At 31.3% G+C, this 23,184-nt stretch overlaps 1 protein-coding gene across 1 annotated transcript; it reads right to left on the bottom strand.

Annotated features, from left to right (window-relative positions):
- Positions 1-676: 676 nt before the first annotated feature.
- LOC136989077 (activating signal cointegrator 1 complex subunit 1-like) lies at positions 677-23,146 on the bottom strand. The gene is made up of 8 exons (XM_067287168.1): positions 22,979-23,146; positions 21,192-21,303; positions 11,731-11,828; positions 7,192-7,370; positions 6,985-7,121; positions 5,920-6,039; positions 1,061-1,253; positions 677-956 (listed from the first exon to the last, which is right to left on the bottom strand). Exons 1-8 carry the CDS (start codon positions 23,085-23,087, stop codon positions 840-842), a joined length of 1,065 nt encoding a protein of 354 aa, XP_067143269.1. The 5' UTR covers positions 23,088-23,146; the 3' UTR covers positions 677-839.
- Positions 23,147-23,184: the final 38 nt, after the last annotated feature.

The raw sequence follows: 23,184 nt of genomic DNA on the forward strand, positions 1-23,184 counted from the left end.
ATCCTTTTCGAATTCAATTCACATCAAATTTCCTATTAACTCAACAATAATTAAAAAGTACACCTACTGTATATTATGTATTTCATTTACAGGTATACCTCGAGTTACGTCGTTTGTCAAAAAAGTATATGGAAAAATAAAAGTCAAGTTTAAATCAGTTTATTCGACTTTAAATCCGTCCGCCACAAACATTGAACTCGTAATATCACTAGAAAAGCGTCAAAAGCACATAAAATCATATTAAAATATGTATATTTACAGTAAATGTTAATATAATCATCATAAATCCTAGAGAACGAAACATGAAAACATCTGTGTTTCTGTGTTGTCGTCTTATTTAGCGGTCTTTAAGTGCTCATTATTGGCGTTTAGTTACGACGTAAGTCGAAACTACAACTTACGTCGTAACTACACAAGTAAATTCGACTTACGTCGCCTCTCCTGGAACCAATTACCGACGTAAGACGAGGTATACCTGTATTTAAATGTCTATTAAAATTTGTTAAATAAATAAATATGATATACCTATCATAGATTTCAGTAAAATTAATATTTTACATTGTTACTGTTTTCAGAAATCTTTGAACAGTAGTTGAGGTTATTGTTAAAATCAGTAAATACAAAGTATGTTATTCATTTTTACATTAAAGTCCACAAAATATTTGATAAATACACATTATTTACAATAAAAATAAACTTTATTAAAATGACTTATCAAATTAACAATACAGTTATTTACACACAATTGTTATAAATTTCATGTGAAAAAATCTTTCATAAAAACATAATTCTTTGTTTAATAAATTATATATATCAACACATACACATTCTTATTTATATCATTCTAAGCTTATGCTTGACGAACAAGTATAAAAACCATCCTCACTAGTAGAATGCAGTACAGATATATGAATAGAATTTATTCTTAATGTAGCAAATTTGTAATTTTCATATTCCTGTAATCCAAATAACAATAAATGAAGTTACTCTCATCATTTTTATTATTTATTTATTAATATTTTTAATAAAATTTATACTAAACTAATTATGCAATTCTCACCTTTAATATTTGTTTAGCATTAAATGTTTCTCTGGGTTTTCTATTCCTCCCACTTGACTTTTCGTAATCGAATTCACTTGTACGAAATAATGTATTTATCAAAGTTATATGAAGCTTAACTTTATCATATTGTTTAGGCATAAATCCTGATGCTACAAACTTCTCCATTAATTTCTGAGCTAATATTTGAAGCCTGTAGACATGAAAATTTAATTAATATAATTTCAAAATTCTTAAAGTTGAATAATTGCTATATTCATAATTAAGATACATTATTTCAAAATAAAGATATATATTCGTTTTAAGATTTATATATAAATATAATGGAAAAAATCTTATAAATACATCTCAGATATTTCTGGAATATATCAATAGCTCAATAATAAAATCACTCAAACAGTAATGACAGGTGTTTCAAATAAAAATAAAAATGTACATTGAAGAATATTAAATTATTGTGAAAACCAAGATCATTTTCCTATAGATTACATGTTTAATAAATGAAAATAAAATTTATGTAGACTTAATGAAAAAGACAGATGAAATTATAGATGAAAAAAGACAATTTCATCCTCAAAGTGCCATCCATAATTTCATCAAAATGATTATCTTTAAATTATCCATGTCATTAAAATATTTAATTTTTAAATATTGCCTATCTATATGATGCAATTTCCTTCAGTATCTTATACAAAAAATAAATAAATAAATGAATGAATAAATAAAACAACAAAATTCTAAAAATGAAATATTAAAGTAAGAATATTTATAATGTACAGTGGAATCTCACTTAACAAGTATAATTCATTCCAGAATCTTACTCGTAATGCAAAACACTCGTTAAGTGAAACAGTTTTTTCCATATAAATTAATGTAAAATACGATAATGCGTTCCATGCTGAAAAAAATACTCCAATATTTTATGTATAACGTTTATTCAAAGAAAATTATACAATATATGTTGTTAAGGAGCATGAATCATCTTCATCTTTTCTTCTAGCATGGAATGAACCAACCTGGAATGTGAATTCAATTTGCAGAAAACAAAAAAAATCAAAATACAATAATTTCTAATATTTAATTATAGCCTTTACATAGCCCAAGAATTTGGCATATCATTTGGTGTGTTTATTATATAATGGGCAATGGTTGTTGATGTTCTGAAATATGTGTGAACACAAGTTTGGAAAAATGTGCTAAAATTAGCAGAACAAGTGCTAAACACAGACTGATGGAGCAAGTGCACAATCCAGGACTCCTAGTCACTCATTATGTGAAACGTCACTCATTAAGTGAGTCATTTTTTTACAATTTGTTATTCTCATTATGCGAGGTGCTCGTTAAGTGAAGTTTCACTGTATGGTGTTTTATAAATATCTCAAGTATAAATATATGGAAAATATAAACCCTACACAAGAAAGTTCTAATATGATAGTATTTATTGATATATATGCTCTTTTTATATTTCAAACATTTATATATATTAATATAACTCAAATATTTCAAAGCATTTTAAAATATTCAATAAAGAAAAAACTTAACAAGGTTTAATAAGCAAAATAAACTAATAAAAAAATATATGAGAAGTATCCCTGTACCATTCAAAACTTTTCAGATTATAGTATTAATGATGATAATTTAAAAAAAATTTTTATACAGTAGATCATAAATTTAAATTGAAAACAGTGAGATTTTAATCTTTGTACTGCATGATCATAATATAGTGATTTAACTAATTTCTATAATTATAGTGGCATATAATTTCTATACATCTTTATATTATATAGACATAGACATGCACAAACTGTACTTGTATAGTTTAATTAGATTTATTTTTGCATCATTATATGAATTCAAAACTTTTTAAAAACATTGATTATTATTTGAAAACTACAAACTTACATAATGTAGATTAAAATGGGCTGAAGTAATAGTTAAAATGTAATGATTTATGACTTCCTAACTTACCTGATCAAAATTAGAAAAAAAATTATTTAAAGTTATTTTTCAACATTTTTCGTTTTAGTGAAAAAATTCATCAACAGATTCATTAAAATATGATTATAAATCCAAAATGTAGTACATTATCCTGTTTGAAATTTGAAATGTAGACAATTATACATATTTTTTAAAATCAAAATTACTGATCTATGCTTCAAAACTCTCACAGCTCAATAAATGCTTTCATTCTGCTATTATTGATTTTGCTTCCAACTGTTTACTGTATCATATTACCAATATATAATAATAGTAACAAAAAATTATACCATATTTCCACTCATATATAAAAGCATACTCTTATAGATGGGGAAAAAACAGCACTGTATTTTGCAAAGTATCTTAAAAAACTTATAATATCAGAAGCATTTTTTAAATTTGGCTTTTTATTTTTAATGGTTATCACAAAAATGTCCTGAATAGTTACTGTATCAAATTTTACATTTAATTTACATTGAAACAGCAATGCAGTACCTAGTATATGCTAAAAAAGTTGGCACAAGAGCAAGCTCTTATAAACAAAACAGGATGTGTGTTTCAAAAATGCAAAAAGTAAACAATTGTCACATATAAGAGCATGCTCTTACTTGTGTGGAAATACAGTATATTTACTTATTGACAATGAGAAAATGACAGCAAATTAAAATTATTTGTCTATAAGAGTATTTGTCATCTTCTATAAGAGTAAGCATTAAAAAATTTTTCACATAGTCAGTCAAAATCAGAATTTCATCTATGACACATGATCTATATTACCAATCATAACATCTAACATTGTAATCCAGAAAAATGGGAAATGCCACCATTATTTCTCTCTTGCTTCCAAAATTTAATCAGAGATTTAAAGTACTTTCACTACACTTTGAGTTAAAAGTTTGTTGTAATCTACATATGTTATGAGAGTAGTTACAAAAGTAATTAGGAAAATATTTAATTTATGTTTATAATTATTTGAGATGAAAAGGATTTCTATTCTGGACAATAATAATGGCAGCATATCCAATTCCATTATAGTGCTTTTCTATTTTGCATTTTAAAATTTACTCTCTTAATTTTTTAAAGTAATTTTTTAGTTAAAATATTTTATTCCTAGTAACAGTCCCACACAACCAATCAATGTAATTAACATTAAATTATTCTTTGTTTTATAAACATAGGTACTGTCCATAAATTATGTAATGCAGATACGGGTGGGTATGCAGGTAATTATTAGAAGAGAATAGAGATGTTTACAAAAGCATTAAAACCATTGCTTTTTACATAATTAATAAAATAATATAACATTCAATATTCTGAGCTGTGTATTATTCCTTAGCACAATTAAGGAGGGGCCAACTTAAGATGTGCATTCATTAAAATATGATTATAAATCCAAAATGTAGTACATTATCCTGTTTGAAATTTGAAATGTAGACAATTATACATATTTTTTAAAATCAAAATTACTGATCTATGCTTCAAAACTCTCACAGCTCAATAAATGCTTTCATTCTGCTATTATTGATTTTGAGTATGAGTATGTGTGACACATTATGACAAATGAGTATGTGTGACACATTATGGCATATTATAGATGGTAGTTGAAAAATATAAAAATAGCATTATTAATTTATGGACAATCCTACATACCAATTCCTAAAGATTATTATTATTATTTAACTGAAACAAAAAATAATACAATCCATATTGAAACAAGTACGAATTTACTACAAACTATATGTAAATATCAGTGCCGTAATTCATTCTGTACGTGCTCATATACTTAATAATTTGTTATGCATTATATTTAATAATATTATTAGTAATGCATTACATTTTTTCAAACTACAATAATGTTAAATGAAATGATAAAATTATTTTTAGATATTTGACAAAGAAGAATTTGAAATTATTTTAATTATGATTAAAAATTACAAACTGAAAATTCTGTAGGGTATTATAAACCATATGAAATTGAAGATTTTTATCATTTTAAGGAAAGGTATAAAAATATACATTAGAACATCGTTTATCCGAATCAATTGGGACTGGGGTTGTTCAAATAACTGATTTTTCGGATAACCGATTATGTGCAAAAAATATATTAACCTATCCCATGTTGAAATTTTTCTCTGTTGCGTGTCATTACACATTGAATTTTTGTCGATGTTAAGCCTAATGTAAATTTTTAAAAATAATAATTGTGGCTATTGTATCGTTAAAAATTATTTCTTTATGTTGTACAAACAAAATAAATATATTGAAAAATATAAAAACAAAAAATTATATTTTGGAAGTTAATCTAGTATCAAAAACGTTCGATTCAGCATGACACAGTCTGACTGGAACGCTTTCGGTTTTCGGATAAACGATGCTCTACTGTACTGTTATTTTCATTATCAATAACAAATAAATCAGTAAAAAATAATAATAAAACTAGTTTGTTACTTAATACCCGATTTTCATTTTTTGTTTTTATTAAAAAATAAAGAAATATTCAAAAATCAGATCAGGATTCAAAAATATTTTAATACCAACAGATTTTTTAAAAATTTTATTTTACTATTTGTCTGGAAAGTTTCAAACTGTAATAACCATCTTAAAGAGAAATATAAAATGTAATATTTCACTAATGAATTTTTAATTTCACTAATGCTTTGTCTAACTGATTAAAAATTGTCATTGCTGACAAACAAAAATTTATTCCCTAGAACAACAATGATTTTATGCTATAGATCAGTCATATAAAAAATGAAATAGTCTAATTGCATAGAAAAATAATTCTAAATAGATGGAACAAATGCCAATATTGCCACAGCAATTTCCCTGTTTTAAATAAAATTTGATTCATTTAAGAAATTCTTAATATAAACATATAATACCTATTTGATCCATCTGTACAACTGACTTTCGCATATAATACATCGACAGCTCCTGGATCATCATTCATATATTCAATTCCTTCTACTTTTACGTCAAGTGGATTTTCTTTCAATAATGGCCTAAATATGAATAAATATGTTAATTTTATAATAAGAATATATACAGATATATCCTTATCTGTAAAAAATATCTATATAATATGTAACAACATACAAATGAAATAGAGTTATCTTAATTAATCCTTTAAAGTTTAATAAATGTTTTCATTTTTTTTTTAAAACAATTTTAAAGTTACACAATTTAAGTAAAACACTAAATATTAATTTATATATAAAATTAATTTCAGTTTTCAGAAGGATACTTCAAATTGTATCATAGTTTTAATTTCTATCAATAAATCAAACTACAGGTATACCTCGAGTTACATCGTTCCTGATTATACGTCGTTTGTCAAAAAAGTATATGGAAAAATAAAAATCAAGTTTAAATCAGTTTATTCGACTTTAAATCCGTCCGCCACAAACATTGAAGTCGTAATATCACTAGAAAAGCGTTAAAAGCACATAAAATCATATTAAAATATGTATATTTACAGTAAATGTTAATATAATCATCATAAATCCTAGAGAACGAAACATGAAAACATCTGTGTTCCTGTGTTGTCGTCTTATTTAGTGGTCTTTAAGCTCATTATTGGCGTTTCCTCCATTATTGGCGTTTAGTTACGACGTAAGTCAAAACTACGACTTACGTCGTAACTACACAAGTAAATTTGACTTACGTCGCCTCTCCTGGAACCGACGTAAGACGAGGTATACCTGTACAATGCCAAATTTGAATAACAAGAAACAAAGAATTTAACTTGTGTAACTAGAATTTCTGAATTTATATTTAAAATCAGTAATATTAATAAATCATTATTGCAGACATACTACTTATAAACATACTTATACTATTTCTTATAAGTAATATATTATGTGTATATTTTATATGAGGTTATTCCTCAATTGATACTAGTTTTAACATAGCTAAAATGCTTTAGTTAATTTAAAGATTCTTTTTACTTAATTATTTCTTTCTGACATTCCTCCAGAAATTTTGCTGCCATTTTTCTCTCTCTTTCATCCATTAACACTAATGTTCCTATTGTTAAATGAAGTTTTTCTGGTTTTTGAAATAGAGACACATCTAAACCTTCTGTCTGAAAAGATTAAATTTTATAAGATCGAATATATTATTTATTTTTTGTCATAATAAAATATAATACTTACATTACTATATTTCTTTAAAATATCTTCTTTAAAATTTATGAAATTTTCTTTCAATTGCTGAATGTTTAAAGGAATACAAAGAAAATGGGTAGGTGCAGTTTTATTTCTAATAGTTTCTACTAAAAGCAAAACTCTTCTCATAGCTGATGAAACACCTTTTTTATCCATTCCTGTAATTACTGAAAAAAAATATTAAAATAAAAAATTGTTAATAAATATAATTATACAAATAATAATTTTAAAGCAAAGTTCATTTTCTGTACAAAAATCTATCTTGGCATAACAAAAAAGAAATTGAAAATTCTAAACTTAAAACAGTGTTTTTCCAATATTTACTTTAATAAAAATGTATTTGTTGAGAAGATAAAGTTTCATTGATCTCTTTGCAGTTTAATTGATTAATTTACTTTGTTTTAAGTGTATTTTGCCTTTCATATGACTAATAAGATTATCCTCTGTTGGTTGAAAAATTATCACAATAGTAATAATTATATCAAGCTAAATTAGCTCTGCTTGTACTGGCAGAATCCACTTGCAAACATCTGTAAAGATCATCCAGAAAATAACAACTGTTTGACTGTAAATACATTTTAAAAATATACTGTTTAAAAACTTTTTATTCCTTTAAATATCAGATACATTAGTCTACTAAATGGTTATATATGGACTGTTGGTTGATAAGTACATCACAGGATTTTAAAGCTAGTGGACAGATATTGTCTGATATACTAAGCTCATCCAGAAAGTAAGTACCGTTTGGGTATTAAAAAAAATTTGCAATTTGTTTTCATTTGTATTTTATTACAGAAAAATCTACATACTTTAAACTACTTTTCGACATATTCACCATGCGAATTAAGGCATGTGTCATATCTTGGCACTAATTGCAACATACCCACTTCGTAGAATTTGGCCACCTGCAACCTGAACCAGTTCTGAACATTTACCTTGATCTCATCATCACTTGCAAAGTGGTGGCCAGCAAGAAATTTCTTGAGGAGAAAACTCCTGGAAATTACTAGTAGCAAATTACTTAATATTAGGAGAAAACTCCTAATATTAAGTAATTTGCTACTAGAGGTAGACATTAGATGCCATCTCTTATCTAAATTAATAATATTAATTTAAATAATTTAGAATCATCTGGAAGAAAAAAACTGGTCTGGGACAGGACTTGAACCTGCGACCTGCCAAGGTTCGAGCTTCAGGTTGTTTAATATAGTTACATTTTTAACTTCTTTTTGTTTTTATTTGATGTATATTTATTTTATTTATCAATTCTGAAGCTTTGTAATTTATAAAACAAATGGAAGTCAGATGGAGCTAGGTCCGGACTATAAGGAGGGTGACAGAATTGTTCCCAGCAAAATGAATCAAGCAGTGTCATCGTTACACATGCGGTATGCGGTCGCACGTTGTCATGAATGAACACCATGCCAGAAGTCAACAGTCCACGCCTTTTGTTCTGTATGGTGCACCGTAACTTCTTCAGTGTCTCACAGTAAGCTGTAGCATTGATTGTTGTGCCTCGTTCCATCCAGTCCACTAACAAAATTCTTTGACAGTCCCAAAACACAGTGCACATGATTTTTCTTGAAGAGGTGGCTTTGCTTTCTTGGATTTCAGGGAACCAGTATGCCGTCATTCCAGTGACTGTCATTTTGTTTCAGGTGTCTCGTAACAAATCCATGTTTCATCACCTGTAACAATCCTTCTCAAAAATCATTTCCTTCTGTTGCATAATGCTGCAAAAACTCCAAGGCTGCCCCCATGTGTTTCCGTTTTTGAATGTCCTTTAGTGTTTTCGGTACCCATCACGCGCACAATTTTTTGTAGTGCAAATGTTCAGTCACAATTTCATGTAATAAAGATTGTGAAATGTTTTGGAAAAGCATCAACAAATCAGAAAACGTGAATCACCTATTGGAACAAACTTGTTCATTGATGCAGTGCACCAATTCTTCAGTGATCAATGACAGATGTCCACTGCACTCCTCGTCATGGACATTTCCCCTTCCTTTGCTAAACATCCTAACCCACTTTTGCACTATATCTTCACTCATGGAATTCTCTCCGTAAGTTTCACTTATCTGATGATAAATTTCACACGGTCAAACATTTCTCGCATTCAAAAACTTGATAATGGCTCTTATTTCACAGCTGGTGGGTCAATCAATCGTTTTAAACATGATTACCAACAAACAATGACTTCAAACGTTAATGTAGTCAAAACAAAATGGCTATGATAATTCGTTCTGGAGTTGAAGGATGTAACTACACATGCACAACCTTCGTGCTGCAGATGCGCGGGAGATAAGGGCAAACAGTACTTACTTTCTGGATCATCTTAGTAAAAATAAACATTTTTATATCATATAATATGCTGGATCAGATTAGCAATACTAAAGTACTTTTCCTGACCTAGACATCATGCTTAAAAATCGAGATGTCAAATGGAAAACCAACTTCCCACTATCTGTATATCCCCAGTTGCTCAAATAATCCACCTAAGTACAAGACAGTGGCATCACAAGGGCTCATACCCACTGCAATGATATGAGACACCCAGAAAGAGCTTGCCAGGATTAGAAGCATAGCAGCCCCACATGGATTCAACCAATGCCATATCAAAAGTTTAATTGATATACAGTCAAACCTGTTTTTATGCGGTTTTGTGCGATTTTTTATTTGTGCAGTTTTTTTTGTGTGATTTTTTATTTGTGCGGTACAGTCAGCAACTAGTCTCATGCGTTTTGTCATGTCTCACGTTGACTTATTATAGTTAAATAAACTTATTATAGCATAAATGAACTTATTATAGCATTATTATTTCATGAATATGCGAAAAATGAAATAATTTATTTTTTAAGTCAACAAAACACCACCTGGACAAAAATATGTAAAACAGATGATAGATGAGATGATGCAGTCAAGTGCTGACATCTGTTGTCAATAAATTCTACATCTGTTTTAATTACGTTAATTAAACCTTCAAAGTGCTTTCACATTCCTGGACCATTAAGATAAGATTCATTTCAAAGCGTAAATTGAAGGTAAATGTACTGTATTATTTACGTATTTTCTAAATCAGATTCCAAAAGGTTTGGCGAGATTCCAAGTAGCTGCCAAGTCTCGTCATGATTTCATTTAAAAAAGCAATTCCTAGTTATTTTGTACAGTTTTGAGTTATTTTCTATGTGAGACTTTTTTTATGCAGTCCCTATTGACCGCATAAAAAAAAAATATTTTTTTAATTGTGTTGCAAAAACTATTTTTTATAGCCACTCGTGAAGTTTCGTGCGATTTTATTAATGCGTTTTTTTTATGCAGTCCCTATCCACCGCATAAAAACAGGTTTGACTGTATATGCCTGCAATAGAATAGGCTCCTCTCAATCCATGGCAATAGAACAAATTGCTTGATAGAACATTCTGTAAAGCCATTAAATCACAGTCAAAACAATTACTATAAAGTACAATTGCACCATTTATAGCCTACTGCAAAATGATAAAGACCATGTTATTTACAAAATACCATTTATCATACAGCATGAAAACAGATATAGCAAATATATTAATTATATGTCCTGTAACTTAAAGAACATCAATATGACTTAAAGAACATCAATATAACTTAAAGAACATCAATATGATGTGCATATAGCAAAAGGCACAACATTATCAATCACTCCATGGTTCCAGAAAATATTCTCCACTTTAAAGATGCAAAATTTCTACAAATGGCCAAAGACCAAGCCATCAGAAAAACTACCAACAAGATAACAATGTACAAGCACAGTATTAAAAATTTATGCATCAAAGATGCTAGTTGCCTGTCGTCCACAGCTTGAAAATACATTTTAGACGAGTAAAAGGCTATTGACACAAAGTCTAATTCTAATTTTGCTCATTTATAGTGTATCTGTGCTTTATTTTTTTATTTGTTGTATTTTTTGTTACATTTTTAGATATATAGCCAAAAGATCACTATATATAGCCTTACATACTCGAGCTATAAATCCACTATTTTTAATAATTAATATTAAGTAATTTGCTACTAGAGGTAGACATTAGATGCCATCTCTTATCTAAATTAATAATATTAATTTAAATAATTTAGAATCATCTGGAAAAAAAACTGGTCTGGGACAGGACTTGAACCTGCAACCTGCCAAGGTTCGAGCTTCAGGTTGTTTAATATAGTTACATTTTTAACTTCTTTTTGTTTTTATTTGATGTATATTTATTTTATTTATCAATTCTGAAGCTTTGTAATTTTTAAAATTTTTAAAATTGTTTTCTATATGCCATATTCCAATCAGTTACACATTCAATCCTGAGGATGATTGCCTAGTAAAAAATGTTTGATAAATAAAATATTTTGTGCAGGAAAAGACTTTGTCTTGTACAATATGTAAATATTTTTATTTCTATTATCTTAATTACTATCAAGAACTTATTAATATTTAGTGATACAATCGATCCTTAAATGAACTGAATAAACAATTATTATTTTAACTGAGTATATACAATACTTTACCAATATCTCCTGCTTGACCTTGAAAAGGTATATTAAGTTTTGTTCTTGTTTCACTTTCCACTCTTTTCTTAGTATTACCTTTGGAACCAATTACATAACTGAAAAGGAAAATCGAATATTTTCATCAATGCTTCTTAAATATGATTATTAAATATTAATGAAAAAAATCTTTATCTATTCTATCATAAGCACTTAATTTACTGTATATTTTTTAAAATTTTCTTAAAGATTTAAAAATTATCTTAAATTTTAATCCTAAAGACTATTAACATAAGCAAGAAGCACAAAATTATCATATGATAATTAAAGAATCATCTACAATGTTTATCACGTTAAATGCTCCTTATTCATATTAAGATTGGTTAGATAAAATTTTAATTAAGAGTGCAGATATATTTATTCTTTTTACATAGAATTAGAGAAAATATATAAATTATTTAATATTTTATCTTTCTAAATAATGCAAACTTCATATATAGAATTAAAATATGCTATACAATCAGATCATTAAGTACAGTTATTTTGGGCAACATTTTAGCTAAATCTGGACCAAATTATTAGATTTCAATAATTTAAAATCAAAAAATGTTGATTAATAAGTTTATATATATATTTATTGAATCAGTAGGACCCAACAAAGAAAATGTAAACCAAATTATGCACATTATTAGGAAAGTCTATAAATTAATCCAAACACTCATTCATTTCTGCAATGACATGTAACTAATGTATAAGATTTTCTTTAAAGTTCTGATGAAACATAAATAGCAAAAACATATTGTTAATACAAGTTATTAAGTATATGACTGATAAAATTTATGACATAAAACAACTATTTTGTAATTATTTTCATGTAGTTGTGACCATAGGGCCGGTATCTCTTTGATACCACGTCAGGATGACACCACTGTATCCTTTAGATTGATACAGAAAATCAATTGCGCGAGCGGTTACGTATGGGTTAGACCCGGAATGAAGCGAGTGGAGAGGATGACGGAAAGAACGCACCCAGAGATTTATATATAAAAATATACCCGTTTATTTTTTCCATAGGACTAATTAGATACAAGTGATTACTTTACAGAGAGACACGTGATAAGGTACATGGCTCACGATCCGCGAACATAAATTCCACGCGGATTAGGAGAGAGAGAGAGAGCTTACAAATATTCGCGTGTAGGATAAATACCTTAAGATATGTAGTCGGATGTCGATGTAATAATCGATGATATCCTTATAGACCGTTGTAGGCGTTCGGACTAAGAATAGATGATCTTGTAGTAGATCGTCGGTAATGACTCTGTCCACTAACAGGTAATAGTTGTTCAGATAGGAAGTGTAACGATGACAGTTCGGCTTGAATATAGATGATGAGGGAGGATCGGCGGCGACAGGTAACTATCCTTTTGAGCGCACAAACACACGGTCAGTAACAACTTCTCCGTCTTACTCATCGTGCTCCCTTTTTATATGGGGAGGAAGTTTGCAGGCCCTTCTTTGATTTCGTCAGAAGAGATGATCTTCTTGGACCAATAAAATTATTGGTGACGTAGTCGTGTCACCGAAATTTGACTCATCTTAACAAGGAACTCAACTCGTGGGAATCGAGTTTAAACTGTTCTTATCAACAGAATTTATCAGTTGATTTCCCGTTTAACTAACCTTTTTTGGTCTATTTCGTTCCGTTTTTGTATAAAATGTAGAGTTTGTATAAAATATAGTTAAAAGATTATAAAGGTACATATAAATGATAAAGTTCACAATATCCCGATCGTCACAGTCTTAAAAATTAATAGTAAATATTAGTATTGTGCATTATTTAAAGTATGGAAAAATAAGCAAGATTTTATTGTGCACAATAGGCACCCTAATAAGATTATAAGCCATCTTTATACAAGAAATACCATTGTTCAGAAGCAGTGGCAATATATTTTGCTTTAAAGTTATGTTTATTTCTTTCAGTTTGGCCAAATACATCTAAAACTGTCCTATTAAGTTCCTCTCATCAATTATCTAAAACAAACCTTATAATTCTATATTATAGATACTTCATAAACAATTTAATTTTGTAACATGCAGCACCAACCTTATGCACTAAATATATGTCAGCAAATAATCTTATGTTAGCAATACACTCCATTTCACATAAACATTTTTAATTCACTGTTGTAAAGAAAAAAATGCTAATTTTAAATATTGTTTTAGGATACTATTGTAAATAATTTTTCTACTTTAAATTTTTATCAATTTTCACTAGCTTACCCGTCGCGCGTTGCTGCGATTTCAGAAGAAAGGAAATTCAAGCAAACTCGTTATGATAAAATTCAATTTACATTTTATTATTTTTACTGAAACTTATTATTATTATTAATTTTCATCGGGAAAACATTTTAAAGTGTCGTTTCAATTCTATTTATTTATTGGAGTGCTTGTGGATACACGATATTTTTTGTTTTTCTGTCTGGTGCGTACACGAATAAATCAGAAGGTTTTCCGACGCGTGAGCTGGCCACATACAGTTGTCCATGTGAGAAGCACGGATTCTCCAAATCTAGCCCACACACTTGCAACGATTGTCCCTGTGCTTTGTTGATGGTCATTGCAAAAGCGATTCGCACCGGAAACTGCAAACGTTTAAATTCAAATGGCATATCTGTTGGGATCATTGGAATACGTGGCAACAGTACATCTTTCCCCTTGAATTTCCCATTTAAAATTGTAGCTTCGATGACATTGTTCATCATCTTTTTCACCGAAAGTCTTGTACCGTTGCAAAGTTGTGGTGGATTGATGTTTCGAAGAAGAATGATAGGCACACCAATTTTCAATGTTAAAATATGCGGTGGCATTCCTGGCAAATCTAGTGAATTCAAGAATTCTGTTGGGTAATTGACAACTTCGTCTTGATTCATAACAGTGTCGATGGAGTTATACGTTGTCGCTTCGCCTGGTATTCTGTTTTGAATGCTGAAGTTGATGTCATTGACATCGTTGTTCTTAGCTGCTAATATAGCACGTGCACTGAGCCACTGATGATTTTTGTAATTCCGTGCGATATTTGGGAAAACCTTTTGAATCAATTTGTCTTTGGTTGATGTCATCTTACAAAAGTTTGTTGGCAATGTGATACATTGTGTAGTTCTGTCTATTGCCATCTTCCCATTCCCAATATCCAGCAATTGTTTTGCGAAACGTTCGGCGGATACATCATTTTGTAGTTCAACACGCATATTGGTTTTCAAAGTCAATTTCTTTACATGTCGCCATAGAACAGATGATTTGAGGCATGCATTAAGTTCATCGGCGGGTGTTGAACGTGGTATAACTGGCAGAGTTTGTCGAAAATCACCAGACAATAAAATGAGTGCTCCCCCGAAGGGCTGGTCATTTCCCCTCAAATCTTTCAGTGTACGATCAAGCGCTTCCAATGCTTTTTTGTGAGCCATTGTGCATTCGTCCCATATGATAAGTTTACATATTTGGAGAACTTTGCCCATTCCGGAATTTTTGGTGATATTGCATGTTGGCGTCTCAGTGGTTTGCAAATTCAATGGCAATTTCAGTGCTGAATGCGCTGTTCGACCACCATCCAATAGTGTTGCCGCAATTCCAGATGATGCAATTGCCAGTGCAATTTTATTCTGTGATCGAACGGTTGCCAAAATTAGTGAAATGAGAAAAGTTTTACCTGTACCTCCGGGCGCATCTATGAAGTACAATCCGCCCCTTTGATATGTAATTGCTTGCATTATTGTGTCATATACAACACGTTGTTCTGAAACCAACTTTGGGAGATTCGTTTCAACAAATGTACCCAAATCATCGACATCGAAGTGTGTTTCACGTTGCAAATCACGATCATAAGCGTCATTTACAGATCGATTCGGTGCACACATTCCCAACTGCCCCAATCCCTTGTTAGCGATTGCCAAACATTTATCCTCGATCGAAACCAACGCCTCATTATACACATGTGGTGTAAATTGCATGTCCGGATTCTGATTCGTTGCTCGCAAACGATGTAGGATGTCTTCACTCATGCAATCTTTGTATTTTTCCCAAAGATCTTTCGGATTGGATGGGAAACACGTTGTCAATATTATCGCAAATAACGTGCGTATTTGCTGTGGTTGAGCAGTGTTCGATGCATCAGCGAGTGTTGTGTCCCAATGTGCATCGTTTTCAAGAAGATTTAATTCTTGGCAAGCCTCTCGATAGGTCGCACATACTTCACCATTTACTGTTCTCAGTTCTTGGAAGGATTTCGGTCCACGTACGTTAACTAACAGTAATCGCAAGTAAAAACATTCTTGATTGTTTGGATGAACTGTATACAGACGGCCTAACGCGTCGGACGAATATAAATTCGTATGTCCTTCAACTGGTTTGCCCTGTTTACGACGTTGAAACTTTTTCGCTGATGCATTCCATGTGTAGTATTTTGGCACTTCTGAGTAAAGTAGCGTTTTTGCGAACAAATCATCCGTGCACAATGAGAAGAACGCAGTTAACATTGTTTTCGGTGGCGATAATGCTCTTGCATGTACATTTTCCGTTGTAAAATACACACGCTGTCCATTTTCAAGATGTACTGCCAAATGAACAACTGTTGGATGACGTTCATGAATTGGAAAGGAGAAAATACGCCAAACTGCTTCATTGCTACTAATGTAGCGTCCCAATTCATATTGATCGATTTCATTGATTGGTGCAGATGCATTTCCCACTCCAAAAACTGCCATATCACTTCCTTTGTTGACATATTTGCAAATATATTTGATCGATTTCACTGAATTACAATACTCGACATTGATGTGTGCTTTGAAAGTCTTTGAGAGTAATGGTGAATACGGCACAACCCAACGATTATCGACTTCAATGTCATTGTTGCGTACTTTTAGAGTGATGAATTTGCCACCATCTTCAGTTGATCGTCGACGATATTGTGGATATCCATCATTTCCAGTGATAGTTTCGGCGTGTAAGTCTCGTGGATAGCGTTTCGTGCATTTTCCATCCTTCATGCACGGAGAATTGTTGTTGATCGCGCCGCATGGACCATGAATCATGTTGTTGGTAACGACTTCGAATAAGCCTGGATCAATGTTGACATCTGGTATTTCTGCTGAGATGACTTCATCAATTTTGTCTGGTGTAATTTTGTCGATCAGCCAAATCAAAATGTGTGCATGAGGTAATCCTCTTTTCTGCCATTCAATGGAATACATCCAACAGCGTGTCTCTCCAAAAACATGATGTTTGACAATGAAATCCGTCATAGATTTCAACTTTTGTTTGAACACACGTGCAATGATGTCATGGCGATCCGAAGACGATTGTCCAGGCAACAGAAGATCTTTAATTTCTTCCCACGTAGGGTTGCATGTGAATGTTACGAATAAATCTGGACGGCCGTATGCGCGAACATAAGTCATTGCATCTTGTGCGTATTCATGCATGTGCCGTGGGCTTCCTGTGAATGTAGCTGGCAGTATGACCATTTTTCCCAGTTCGTTGAGATTGCCATCAGTAGCAATTGCATCGCGTAAATGAACATATTCTTCAGAGCGCAGCTTGGTTTGATTCAGTCGAATGAAAAGAAGTCGTTCAGTCTCGATTTTTGCATACATATCGACAACATATTGATGGAATAATTTCCGACATTTCAAAATGTGATTGTCTGTGTTCTCACGAATCATCAATCGATAAGAATAGTAATTCATGGCACTGACTTTCTTATTGGTCTCCCTATCTGTTTGTGGATTTCTCATTTTGATATTGAAATGATATCCATCTTCTCCTTGCCAGAATAAAATTGGATATTGCAATGCATCGTATGAGCGATGAGTTTCGGAGACTCGCTGAACATTACCATCTCTGCGATGAAGAACTATATCACGTGAGTTAAATTCTTCGCCAACTATGACGATCGCCACTTCATTAATTGTTGGTGCATTGTATTGTCTTTCGTGTTGGCCGGCTGGTGTTTTGTCAGCTCTAATGACAACTACATAATCATCAGCTGGCATTCGCTCGAGGGCCGTCCTGAACAGTCGAACTAATTCGTTATGTTCATCGAATAAATTTTGTAATGCAGCAACAATTTCTCGATTAGTGCCGGTATTGAATCGACAACGTTGATCAACTTGTTCATCAGTGGCTCCCATGAAATAAATTTGGAGAAATTTGTGATCTGCATCCGGCAGTGGTAGAAGTGATCCAGTACGATGATAAATTTGCCCTTGCACTTTGAACGTTGGCATGTAATTGTCACGTATGATTTCTGTTGCACCAAACGATGTCATTTGGAAACATGAATTGTACTTGCGTATGTTTGCCAAGAAATGTTTCGACTGGCTTGTGTCACCTGATACCAACGTTGATAATGGTTCGGGTGGTAAATGCAATTCTGGCAATTTCACTTTTCCACCTGCGCAGCACATTCCTGGAGTTTCATTTTTGAATTTCAAAGCATGGCAAAATTTGCATAATTTGTCCATTTTTTCAATAACGACACTTCGATGAAGACTGTAATCATAATCAGCATCGTAATTAAACGCAGCAAGATTCAAATCAGCGTGGAGTGTCCATCTGGATTGAACATTGCGTTCTCGATTCATTCCTAGTCTTGCTCCCCGTTGGTCAATTGTTTCCTTCGAGCGGGCTTGAGCAGTGCGTACTCGATCGGTTTCCAATCTCGATTCTCGTTGCTTGTTCGTTTGAGAAGAACGGGCTTGAGCAGTGTGTACTCGATTGGTTTTCAATCTCCATTCTCGTTGCTCGTTCGTTTGAGAAGAACGGGCTTGAGCAGTGTGTATTCGATTGGTTTTCAATCTCGATTCTCGTTGCTCGTTCGTTTGAGAAGAACGGGCTTGAGCAGTGTGTACTCGATTGGTTTTCAATCTCCATTCTCGTTGATCGTTCGTTTGAGAAGAACGGGCTTGAGCAGTGTGTATTCGATTGGTTTCCAATCTCGATTCTCGTTGCTCGTTCGTTTGAGAAGAACGGGCTTGAGCAGTGTGTACTCGATTGGTTTTCAATCTCCATTCTCGTTGCTCGTTCGTTTGAGAAGAACGGGCTTGAGCAGTGTGTACTCGATTGGTTTTCAATCTCCATTCTCGTTGCTCGTTCGTTTGAGAAGAACGGGCTTGAGCAGTGTGTACTCGAACGGCTTGTAATCTTGCTTTCTGTTCCTCGTCTGTTTCTGAAGCTCGTAATGCCTTTTTCTTTCGTGCTTGAGATGTAGATCGACCAATTGATTGACGTTTGGGGGGCATAACTGTCGGCGATGCTTGCAAATTCGCTGAGAAAAATGGGAAAAATCAGTATTCGAAAAAATTATTCAATTTCGAATTTATTCGAAGAATTATTCAATTTTTTAAATCGATTCAACTTACTATTAAATGTCTCTCTCTCACTGCTTCTCACTACTTTTCACTACTGCTTCTGGTCTACTCTCTTGTCTGAATTTTTCTTTCTGACCCTGAGACCTCTTGAGTCTTGTCTCTGACTTTCTATCTGACTCTATGATCGGGTTGGAGCTCCCTTTTTAAAAACTTCTAGCATGAGAAAGTTTGTCATCAGACGATGATTTATATGGTAGTGTCGTCATCGGGTGATGATTTATTGGCGGTTTCGTCATCGTAGCTGAGATGATTGTTTTATTTTGTTGTTTGATAATGACATCTAACTTTTATAGAGTCATAATCTTGTTGATGTGACTCATCTTTGTTTTGTGACAGCTCTCATCATTATTCATTGATTGCTTTGACTAAGTTCTTCGTTTAATGTGTAAACATTGTAGAAGTGACACTCGGTGCCGTGGAAGGGGGGGTACGATGTTTCCACTTTTATATTTTTAATCCTTTACAAATTAATTTAATTACTTAATTGCTCCTTTCTGTTTTCCCTTGCATGTTGTCAGTTTTCTGATAGTTGGATAATAAACCGTTTCTACTCTAATTTGTCTCTTTAAACCATTTTAAGTTGATATTAAAATTTGGAAGCGGGAGTACCAAGATCGGTAAAATAGGCAAATTTCCTCATACAACTTCGATTGTTGTTTAAGATACAGTTAAGGTTTTAACAAAGGTCAAGTGAATACATAATTAGCAAAAATAAAGTGATTAAACAAAAATTATTACAAATAACAGTTCACAAATACATATATAAAGATATTTTTGGAAGAGGGGAAAATGTTGGTCTTCACATATGCCAGAAACCTTTGTGGGAGTGTATTAAACAACTTCCCAAAGTTTCATGGCAATCGGATAAATGGTGTAGTAATGCATGAAGGACAGACAGACAGACAGACATATTCGTTTTTATATATATAGATAACACTTCCCCCGTGAGGGAAATTTCAAAAAATCCCTTCTTAGTGTACATTCTCTTGACGTACCCTATTAAAACGCAATCAAACGCGCGTCTAAAATAGTATAATAAAAGCCGAGTTCTTCACAGTAAGCCTTAATCCTGTCCCTCTCCCCCGCAAGGAAATATCGAAAAATCTCTTTTTAGTATATATTCTGTTGACGTAACCTATTAAAACGCAATTAAAAACGCAAAAAACGCATGCAAAATAGTATAAATAGAAGCCGAGTTCTTCACAGTAAGCCTTAATCCTGTCCCTCTCCCCCCAGTGGGGGAATTTCGACATGTATATTATATAAAAACACGTGCGTATTCGAATGCAACGTGGTGTCAAAATTTCAAAGGAATCGGTAGGAACAAACGAACGTTATATTTTATTTATATAGATAGATAGAAAATGATCTGGTTTAGTCTGTTCTCACAGAAAAACAATGCCTCACAGAGAAGCAAACTTAGGTCATTGGAAGTTAGCGCCATCTGTTGGACATAAAAGCCTTAATCCATATATAAATATATTTTTGAAAGGGGGGAAATGGTGGTCTTCACATATGCCACAAACCTTCGCGGGAATGTATTAAACAACTTCCCAAAGTTTCATGGCAATCGGATAAATGGTATGGTAATGCATGAAGGACAAACACACACACACACACACACACACACACACACAGACATACATTCATTTTTATATATATAGATAAATCATTCAATGTTGTAAAAAGCAATTTTTGAAAAGTCACTCATAAATTCCTTTCATAGCTTTATCCGTGTACAGATGACATACAACCCTAACAAGAGGCGAGATGACTGAGCAGTTAGGGTGACTGCTCTCAGAACCAGGGATCAAATATGGATGAGTCAAAAAAACCCAGGAATCTTTCAGATGATCCAGATGAACTATCTCCTGAAAGATTCTGGTCCACCAATAGGCCATCCCATACCAAATCTGATCAACCAGTACTGGGCTTGCTAAAAAGATCCTCTTAGTGCTCACAGGGCAGAGTTTAAAATAAAAATGTAGCAAGATATTAAAAGATAAAACTGAAAGTTGAATATAAGTATGTTTACAATTTCATTTTATGATTTACCTGAAGAATGCACTCGGAACACTAACACATCCCTGAAATTTTCCAGATGACAATTCGTCGATATTATCTTCATAATCGTCGTAACAATTATCATCATATCCTATATCTGCATCTGAATATATTACATATTTTAATTAATACTCTCTATAAGCATTTGCAAAATAATAATAAAAAATGAATTAATGCTTCTAGTCCTTAAAATATTATTTTATTAATATTAGTCTATTGTGACTATACTCTATTAACAGGACTTATACTGATTTAACTTGCAGATGAAATTAGAGATTGAATCAGTCTCGATTCAAATGAATAAACTTTTGTTTGCACCTTTTTGTCCCTCAGTAGGTGTTTTATTAGGTATATTTCTAAAATACTATAAAGTTTTAATTATAAAATAAAAATTTTTAAACTTATAAAATCTTAAACCATAATTACATATTTAATATACTTTAGACAACTTATTCTGAACTTATGCATAAGTCTTCTAAGTTTTTTCCCTTTCCTGAAGAATAAAACTCCAAATATATTGCTCGTTTCTTTTTTTTTTTCACTTTTGGCCTATTTAAAATATTTTATTTTTTAATTAATTAATTATAAATTTCTTGCTTTTTATTCCTTTTCCCCTCCTTTCTCTTTTCTATATTTCTTTTACTCCTATGACTTTGGCTATACTTTTTCCCCCTTCCTTATTTGTCTGCTGTTGTCATGTTTAAATAGTACTTTTTATTATTAAGACACCCTCTATAAATATAATTATTCCATGTCAGATGTATTTCTTTTCCATTATCATCATTAATTTTATTTTTCCTTTATGTTATTGTATTTTTTATTTATTTATATGTTCATAAAGTTGTCTGTTAAATTACTTTTTTCTTTATTTTTTTTAACCAATTCTCTTATTTCACATCCGTTCTCATTGCAGCAACGTGCTACCGTATTTGCGTAATTTTTCCAAACCGATCTCATACGTTCTTTAATTCTTATTCCTAATTTTCTTTGTTTCTTCTACGTCTGTTTAATTATTTAGACAACTACATTTGAATGAATAAACCTTCTTCCGTCATATCTTTTTTTTTATTCCTATAATTTAAATATTTCTTTATTTGATTATTTTGATCTGGTATTAAATTTATATTTTTCTCTTATTAACAGTTTTATACATTTTGAAAATTTTTAGTACGCATGTAAACTTCACACATTTTTCTTTGTAATAATTCTTCATTTTTTTTTGTTTTTTTTAACTGCTTATTTCACTTAACCATTCTTGTAACTTTTTCTTGGATATTCATTCAATAAAAATATTTTTACTATATTTTCTATCTCTATTTGTTATTTTTCTATTTTTTTTAGTTCCTTTTGTAATTTTATTCACGTAGATTTGTTCTTTTTCATATTTATTGGAGTATTAGAATCATAATTTACAAGTTTTGATACTCGTATTGGCTTTACGTACTTTGAATATTCTAAACTATTTTTTGTCCTGTTATTGTTATGTCTAAATAGTTTATACTATATTTTTTGCTTCTGTTTCCATTTCAAATTGTGTTATTATTTATCTTGTTAGCTTCTTTACATATATTTTCACTTGTTATAGTTTTATCAAATAAAATTATACAATCCTCTACATACCTGCTTTAAAATTGAATCACTTTTTATTTTTTCGTCTATTCGTCCAAGAGACTGATTCAATCTAATTTCATCCGCAAGTTAAATCAATAGATTATAGTCGCAATACACTAACGTTAACAAAATCATAATAATAATTAAAATGAACGCTTTAATCATACCAAGATAATCTTCATTTCTCTCCTCGACGTTATTAAATCGATTCTGAACGTTATTTTTACGATAGCAGCGACCGTCTATCCACGTTAATTCGGGACGAAGGACATCCATCGCTCTTATTTACTTATAATGAAATGATTATTCTCTTTTCGTTCTATAGAATATTACGACAGAGTCATTCGGGCAACGCCAATACTAAACTCAAACT

This window comes from Centruroides vittatus, unplaced genomic scaffold (assembly GCF_030686945.1).
Source record: "Centruroides vittatus isolate TY-2023 unplaced genomic scaffold, ASM3068694v2 scaffold_435, whole genome shotgun sequence".
In the NCBI taxonomy this organism is placed as follows: Eukaryota; Metazoa; Arthropoda; class Arachnida; order Scorpiones; family Buthidae; genus Centruroides; species Centruroides vittatus.

Excerpts from the sequence above, each read along its gene's own strand:
- LOC136989077 (XM_067287168.1), bottom strand. The coding sequence starts at position 23,087 with ATGGATGTCCTTCGTCCCGAATTAACGTGGATAGACGGTCGCTGCTAT. Across the intron at positions 21,304-22,978 it reads GAGAAATGAAGATTATCTTG|ATGCAGATATAGGATATGAT; the intron begins GTATGATTAAAG and ends TAATATATTCAG. Across the intron at positions 7,122-7,191 it reads TTTTAAAGAAATATAGTAAT|ACAGAAGGTTTAGATGTGTC; the intron begins GTAAGTATTATA and ends TAATCTTTTCAG.